General features: G+C 46.4%; 2 protein-coding genes across 3 annotated transcripts; one reads left to right on the top strand and one right to left on the bottom strand.

Moving 5' to 3' along the window:
• Positions 1 to 457: 457 nt before the first annotated feature.
• On the top strand, positions 458 to 4125 carry LOC100828906. Its single transcript, XM_003572159.4, has 3 exons — positions 458 to 859; positions 1362 to 1599; positions 3526 to 4125. Exons 1-3 carry the CDS (start codon positions 545 to 547, stop codon positions 3663 to 3665), a joined length of 693 nt encoding a protein of 230 aa, XP_003572207.1. The 5' UTR covers positions 458 to 544; the 3' UTR covers positions 3666 to 4125.
• A 15-nt stretch (positions 4126 to 4140) lies between these two features.
• Positions 4141 to 5788, bottom strand: LOC100846526 (annexin D5). Of its 2 annotated transcripts, none has more exons than XM_014901327.2 (4): positions 5535 to 5788; positions 5282 to 5427; positions 4747 to 5178; positions 4141 to 4660 (listed from the first exon to the last, which is right to left on the bottom strand). In XM_014901327.2, the coding sequence occupies exons 1-4, from the start codon at positions 5608 to 5610 to the stop codon at positions 4367 to 4369; spliced, it is 948 nt and encodes a 315-aa protein (XP_014756813.1). In that variant the 5' UTR covers positions 5611 to 5788; the 3' UTR covers positions 4141 to 4366. The 2 variants fall into 2 exon arrangements, with proteins under 2 accessions (XP_014756813.1, XP_003574497.2); XM_003574449.4 differs by having other exon boundaries at positions 4747 to 5181; positions 5535 to 5746.
• Positions 5789 to 8346: the final 2558 nt, after the last annotated feature.

The following is an 8346-nucleotide window of genomic DNA, read 5'->3' as shown; positions in this document are numbered from 1 at the left end:
TACTGGGCTCCGGATGTCCGGCCTGCAGTAGGCCCAGAAAATATCAGATCAGGTCCAACGGCCATATACTGTCTGTATCTTTCCGTCATTACGTCAAGTTATGTTATAAAACTTTGCTCATCGATTTGATTGGCCACATTATCCCCACGGCCACACCGAAATTTGCTCATCGAGTAGAACTGTTTCCTTTCTTAAACTGATCAGAAATGCTAAATTCAAAGAGTCAAAATGCATGTGTAAGCATTGGCCCCAGAAAATAAATGTAGAGACCAGAGAGAGCGACGCTGGACAAGTGTCTGCACCCTTCTCTTCACCGCACAACCATCAACAAGACGACTTCAAAGAAGAAGCTCCTCCGGTACACGTATCACCCACGTGGCAGACCCTCCGGTCCAAAGAGCCACGTGTCACTAAACCGCTGCCTTCAAGAAAAGAAAATGATTTTGTATACTAGCATCAGTGACGAGTTCCACCGTCCCCTATCCCCTTTCCGTTCCTCTCGCCCATCGACCGACTCCTTCCTTCCTTCCTCTTCACCCACAACATGGACGAATCCGGCGCGGCGGACACCACCAAGATGGCCAACGGCGAGGTCTCCGACGACGTCCGCCCGGTGGAGGTCTCCGACGACGGCCGCGCGGTCGACTTCTCCAGCGAGGACACGCTCCCGGGGGTTCTCAAGAGCTTCGTCGACGGCGTCTGCTCGCGCGGTGCCGCCGGGGAGCCCCTGCTGCGACGGCTCCGGGCGGCGTCCTGCGAGACCGCGCCGCGGCTCCGGGAGGCCTCCAGGAACTCGGCCCGCGACCTGCTCGCCTGGACCAGGCAGGGCAGCGGACTCCGCGCGATCCTTGTCATCTCGGTGAGCCCGCCGCGCGCCCTCTGTTTGTTCGGAACTGAATTTAGTTGTAGCTCCATGACCAGACTGACCGTGTAGGTTCTTAAGGGAGATTTGTTTTATTTATGAGGCAGGAGTTCGATTATTTACTATGTTCTGCAATACATGTTGGTTCAGACAGGTTGGATCCAGTTTTAGGGACTAAATTTATTGTCATGTGAAATCGATTATCATCTGTGCTCCCGCGACAAATGTTTACAGGATTATGTGGTGGTGAAGTATGTGCAGAATTGTACTGCATATATGATGTAACTGAAAACACACAGTAGATTGTACATTTGTATGTAGCGTGGATGCACCTGAACAGGGTAGGAATGTTTTTAGTTTGGCAGTGGTAGATTGTAGTACATTTCTTTGTAGCATTGATGAAAATTTCATTTCATAGTTGCTTTGGCATCTATATTTGGAATAGAGTATTAGAAGTTGCGCACAGAGAATTAATTATTTTTCACTGCTAATGTGGCAGGTTGGAACGATTACGCTGATAGCACTGACTGGCCTGCTGATTTTCATGTCCTTCCTGCTGGTTGCGACTGCTAATGCTATCATCATTTCAGTCCTTATGTCCTTGGCAGCTGCTGGAGGGTTCCTGGCTTTGTTCTTTGCCTGCTTAGTTGCAGTGTATGTTGGAGCAGTATCAGTTGCTATTTTCGTCATTTCCGCTACGGTTATCTCAGCAATTGTTGCAGTCATGATTGCTACTGGTACACCATCTCTTTCCTTTTTTACCCGAAGAAGATCAAATTACTTGAGGTTTCAATACTTGTATAGTCGTATGCAACTTTTAGGGGCACATAGCCATTAGTTAATCAACAATCTAAGGGGTTCTTATAATATTTTTCGGACTTTGTTCATCACCCACACCCATAGTATTGGTTCAGCTAATTTCAGTATTTATATAAGAGTATAGGACCAGCCAAATCTGCCTTTGCACCAGGTTACTCCTTTTTATATACATTAACTGCTGATCTTCTCAACTACCTTATACTCCCTCCATTTCACAAAAGTTGGCGTATTTTGTTTCGTTAAGACAAGACTTTGACCAAGGATTACACTATTAATATGTAACATATATGATACAAAATCATGATTATTAGAAAGAACTTTTAAAAACGAATCTCTTGATATAAATTTCATGTATGTAAAAACACATATTAATAAAGTTATCATCGGTCAAAGCCTTGTCTTAACGAAACAAAATACGCCAACCTTTATGAAATGGAGGGAGTAATGATTAAGTCAGAGAGTTAAGTATTGGAAACATTCTTCATAGTCAGTTAATCTAGTTGGTGCTAATGAATTGTATTAATATTCTCAACTATCATAGTCAGTTAATCTAGTTGGTGCTAATGCATTGTAGTAATATTCTCAACTATCATCTATTTTTGTGGATGGAAATCTTATGTTCGCACATGTGCTCACTTTTTATAGTTGTCATTTACTTTGCCTGTTAGCTTGCCTTACTGTCCAATGGAGCGATTGCTATAAACTTGTATTTCTATGATCAAGAAGAACCAGGTGTCGTGTACCAACTGCATCATATTTTTAACAGTAATTTGTTATACTGGAGCAGTTTGTAATATTACTCACCAACTGCATCATGTTTGTAACAGTAATTTATTATAGTTGGGCATTTTCTATCCACTCTGCATCCTGTTGTTCACTTAGTAATTGATAAAGCAGGATTATGTTTTTCCCAACTGCTATGTAATTTTTGGTGAATCATTTGTACAGGCTGGTTTGTTCTTTCACGGTCTTGTTTTCTAATTAACTAGGAATATCATGTAGAGGCATCTTAACCAGTCTGTAAAACTTAAGCTTGAGATACTTGTGTCAGTCTAGATCCTTCAGAATATGTATGAAAAATGATGTCATGGATAGGAAGTGTTGCAGCTAGCAGAGGAACAGAGTGCGGAAACATACCCATTTTAGTCTATCTAAGTTTTTAGTTGCAATAAAATGAGTGGGTTTGCATCTTATTTCTACAAGAGAGAATGCCCCAGGGACATTAGTTAAACTCAAGTACTGCATATAAAATTATGAATTCAACCATGAATGTAAATTTTCCATTGAGAAAACATTAGATTGGTTGCATCCACTGGAAGTGATTTACAACTTTTAGCTCTTAAAATCAACTTCTAAAGAATTTTAGAGATGTGGTTGACCAGTAGTCTAGAATATGTTCTCACGCTTTGTCCTAATCGGAGTGGTAGACATCAATCATCACGACACTATCACACATTTTCTGGTTAATAGGTTAAATATGAACACAAAAGACTGACGACTGAGATAAAGGGGAATAAAGTGGTATAAAAGGGATACTACTTTAGCAAAAAAAAAAGGTGCACAGTGTATTATTTGGAAATTTGTGAATATAGTGATCCTCCGTGTCAAGAAAAGTTATCATGGAAACAATTGTGTTCGTCCCACAGGAATATTGTGATGCTCCATATCAAGAAAAGTAATCATAGAACATTGTGTTGATTCTACAAGAATAATAATGATTGTTTTCAACAAGATAGGTTCCTCCTTTTCAGATTATTTAATTCCAGGCCCACGACTGATAGTCTTCACCTCATAAGAGGTATACCAATTAACACGTGCTAATATCATAAAACCTCCTGCTGCAGGTTGGGCTGGATTCTTTTGGGCGATTTGGTTTGCGGCAAGAAAGAGCATGGACCTTACGAAGCATTCAATCGGCGTGACGACTTCGGCTATGCAATCGTATTCATCTTCGCGACATGTGAGGCAGAAGCCTACAGACTGAAGAGCGGGCTGCGATTCCGGCTCCAACTGCGCTAGAGCCGCGTGACGTAGCTGGCTCGCCACCTTGCTGCTATATCATGTGCTACCTGAAGCTTCCTCTTTGTGAATTACTGCTTGTCTAGTAGGCTCTCATGACCAGGGGACAGACATGCTGGTATAGGTGAGAGCTACGGTTCCCTGTATATCGGTCCAGTTTAGTGTTAAGGGTATCGCCTCTGAACTTCTAGTTGTCTGTATACTCTAGTAGCCAATAAGGCAGGTTGGTTTTTATGAGATGTAGTAGTGCGGTATTGTGAACCAGTGAGATAGCCAAACTCTAGTAGCCAATAAGCAAGGGTTCTCTTTTATGGGATGTAGTGCGACATTGTGAACCAGTGAGATAAAATAGCCAATGTTGGCCGTGAGTATGGAATAAATCAGCTATGGTATTGCGCTGTAAATATACATGCTCTTCATGATTCTGTTGAACATTGCAGTAATAATGAGTAGCAATACATGCACATGGGACACATTAATTAACACATAGCAGTCCAAATGGAAATACACTGATCAGTGATCATAGCAGTCGGTCCTGGCTCCTTTTGCTTCTTCCCTAACAAGTTTTAGTGCCACAGCCCCAAAGAAACAAGTATGTACACGGATACACCAAAAGGGCCAGGCCAGGCAAATGTCTTGGGAGGCTTGATCGAGGGAGCGCACGCCCTAGCGATCGCGGCCGACGAGGGAGAGGAGGAAGGTCCGGTAGTTGCCGGAGGTCTCGGAATGGATGGCGTCGGCCAGCGACCTCTTGTACTTCTTGTGGTACTCCGCCTTGATGTACTGCATATCGATCTCCGTCCTGGTCACCACGACCCGGATGAGCGTGGTGTCGCTGGTTCCCAGCCCTTTCATGGCCTTGTGCATCACCTTGGCGAAGTACTTGGCCGGGCTCTCGGCGCACCTCAGCACCGTCAGCAGCCCGAACCCGAAGTTCCCCGACGTCTCGCTCTTCACAGCCTGCAACAATATATTCACTCTCCATATGAACTTTTAAGCCCTGGTTTTTCAGCCTGAATTGGAGAGAAGCATCTTCAGAACATCACCTTCTCCAGGGACCGGGCGTACATGTGCTGGTAGGCGGAGGCGACGGAGGCCAAGTGCGCCCAGCTGCGTTCGCTGAAGATGCGGATGAAGGTCCGCTCGTCGGTGCCCAGCCTCTTCTCGCCGGCCTTGTAGAGCTCCCTGGCGTCGTGCGTGACGGCGGAAGGATCCACCTCGGGCCCTTCGTGGCGCGGGACTCCCAGGTAGGCGAGCAGGAGCCGCTGGTGGTCGCCGTAGGCGCGCTCGGTGATGTCATGCTCCAGGTAGCAGCCGAACCTGACGCGGTAGGTCTGCTTCATGATCTGTAGCTGGGAGGGAGTCCTGGAGCAGACGATCTCCGTGGCCGCCCTCAGGTCCGGGATGTCGCTGTTCAGGGCCTGGTTCAGTATCGTCGCGTCCCGGCCCGCCGGGTCCAGGATCCACAGCAGCATTGCCTTCTGGAAGAATGTCGCACAGCCAGAGCAGAGTTAGTTTCTTTCTTCCAAGACAGACGGACAGAACAAACGAATTTTTGCGAGTTTTTTTTTGCGTTGTTGCCTTGTGGTTTCCGGTGAGCTCGGTGGAGAGGCGGTGGTAGAGGTCCTGGTGGTAGATGGCCCTGTACTCCTGCATGATGAGCGCCCGCTGCGTGGCGTTGCGGTGGGCGAGGATGTTGATCACCGTCGTGCTGTCGCAGCCAAACCCTGAAAACAACAACACGAAACCGGCCGTGACAAGAGCTATTAAGCACAAGCATCATCATCATCGATTGCTGGTTAAGTTTGGACTTTGAACAAAACGTGCAGGACACCTTTGAAGGCCTTGTGGAGGGCGGCGGCGTCCTGGCGCGGGGACGTGAGCACCGGCGGCACGCTCAGGCTCGCCATTTTTGCCTCGGTTAACCAATCGCTCGAAAGCTCGGATGTTCTTGCAGGTTTGCTGCCGTGAGCTAACGATCTTATCGGTGTTTTGGGGACTCTGCTGCCGCTCGTGCTGGCGTTGGTACAGAGGCCGGAGGGGGTTTAAAAGGGGGAAGAAGACGGTAGCTTTTCCCTGCGGCCGCCTACGCCTAGGCTAGGCTAGATACCTGTCTCGGATTCTCGAGGAATCACCGCTAGGTCGATGGACCGACCAGCGCCGTGCAAGGGTGGTCTACTGCGTCTGATTGACGCGGGCAATCCAACCACCACTGTCAAGGGGAAGAGAAATGGGATGCCTCCTTATCGAGTTTGGGGGGATCGAATCAATCGCCTTGTTGCGCCGCGCGCCTTTTTGCTGATGGACCATATATGTACGCGTCCACGTCCGGTCGTCCGCCGGGCCATCCAGCTTCAGGTGATATTGAACCGTCTTGCCTACGATTTTACTCCTACGAAGGCCTCGGTCAAACCCATCCTGGCATCTACCGATAAGAAACTTAGATACGACGGAAATTCAAACCGATTTTCTTGCTCACTTATCCTTCTGTATCGATATCGAACCCATCTCACCATGCACGTGCTCAAACCAGGGGGAGATGTTCAGAGGCACAAGTTGTGACACCGTGACTCAATTGTGGGACGTACGTGCTAGGGACGCGGCGGATGCTCTGACGTCCCCACCGCATGGATCCGACTCTGCCTGTCGAACAGTCGAAGCAAAGCACTGGAGTGACAATTCATCTTAACTGCTTTGTAATAGCCTGTCCATAATTTGGATAACGAAAAAAAGGTTTCTCATGATACTTTAGCGTGTACTACTTCCTCATAAAAGAACAAACAAAAAATAGGCGTTGGGTTGGTCTACAGTTTGGGCCGTGATGGTTCTTATTGATGCAGTTTGGGCTGGACATGATTCTGAAAGAAAAAAAAAATCTCAAAATGATGTCATCTCGAAATTAATTCTGGAGTAAATATCACAGAACCCATGGTTTAGGACGAACCGTATCACAGAATTTCACCTTTTGGTTTTCTTATCACTTAAACCGGATAATTGGGCAAAAATGTATCACAGAATCCATAATCACGCTGTCAACGGCGCTAACACGGAAACTGACTCCGGGCCCCACATGTCGGTCTTTGTTACTTGGACAGGCTTAACCGGTCGGTTTTCGGGCCGGTTCGGGCTAGTCGGGACCCGGGAGTGGCATAAGTGGCTCGGGACGGCGCGTTTGGGCGAAGACCCGGCTTAGTCCGATAACCCATCTACCCGGAAGGCGAGACGACAGATGGAGGTGGAAGCGGGCGACGACGATGTCGGCGGCGGCTTGGGGGCCTCGGCGGCGGTGAATCGCGTGCATACTGATCCATGGAAGCATCAGACCTTAGAGATGTAAGCCCCCGCTATCATCTCTTTTGCTTTTTATCTAGGGTTCGCGTCGTATTCTCTGTTGAAAGTTTGAACTTTTGAGGTTAGGGTTTTAGTTGGGATGATCGACGTCAGTTTCTTGGCGGATCTGCAGTGGAATTTGTTGGTTTGATTATGCTGGTTGTGTGTGTAGCTTGGCGCTGCCAATTTTGTGTCGGGTTGGCTCAATTGACCGGTAGATTGAGTAATTTGGGTACGGTTTGTCCACACTTTTCTTGCATAGGTTTGATTGTGCCCTAAATTTCGTATGTGATGTAGGTTCGCTGATGATTTTTGGGTCTTAAAGCTCATTGCGCAAGGACGTTGTGTTGAGTGTAGAACAGTGGTCAGAGAAGATTTGAGATTTATGAACTTGGTTAATCTGATGCTAAGCAAGGGATTTTCAACAAGTGATTTTCTGTATTATGAGAAGGATGAGAAGCGTGGGTTAGCTGGGCTAGATTTGGTTGACAGTTCAGCCAAAATTGATGAAGTTGTGAAACTGTTTGAGAGTACAAAGACTATTAATTTGCATATCATGAAGAAGCAGTTACATCTGGATTCACCACCTCCATCAAAGAGTTTTCAGTCGTTCTATAATGATTTGCTGGACAAAGAATTTACCAAGTGACAAGTGGTGAAAGGACATATGTTGTTGACTTAGAGAAACACACTTGTGGATGCAGAAAATGGGACTTCACAGGGCAGCCATGCAACCATGCAGTTTCTGCCATCTACAAAGCCAGACAATAGCCTGAGGACTATGTCAGTGAGTTCTTCAAGATCAACACCTACAAGAAATCATTTACTGCTATGATGTATCCTGTGCCAGGGAGCCATGACTGGACAAAGACAGCAGGATCTGACATAGACCCACCAATATTCACTAGGCATCCAGGGAGGAGGAAGAAAAATAGAAGGAAAAGCAAAGATGAGAAAGCAAATGACCAAGGTAAAGCAAGGATGGCGACCATCACTTGTTCAAACTGCCATCTACAAGGGCATAAGTTCACACATTGTGGGCAAGAGCTAAGGCCAGACCTGGCTATTAGAAAGCAACTTCACAAGGTAACTTTCAGAACTCTTACTATACATATGGCACATTGTAATGATAATTAAGCATTAACACCATGTTAATTATTCCAAGTGCAGAGCAACAGGAGAAACTTTGAAGCTGAAGAACAAGCTGCAGCAATAGAAGGAGAAGAAGGAGCATGGGACTCATGTGACCTATCAAGTTGGCTCTAGCTGTGATGACACTGACTCATCATTTGAAGCAGATACATCTGATGAAGATT

The sequence above is a fragment of the Brachypodium distachyon genome, chromosome 3 (assembly GCF_000005505.3).
Source record: "Brachypodium distachyon strain Bd21 chromosome 3, Brachypodium_distachyon_v3.0, whole genome shotgun sequence".
Classification (NCBI taxonomy): Eukaryota; Viridiplantae; Streptophyta; class Magnoliopsida; order Poales; family Poaceae; genus Brachypodium; species Brachypodium distachyon.
This window is presented reverse-complemented; position numbering and strand designations above follow the sequence as displayed.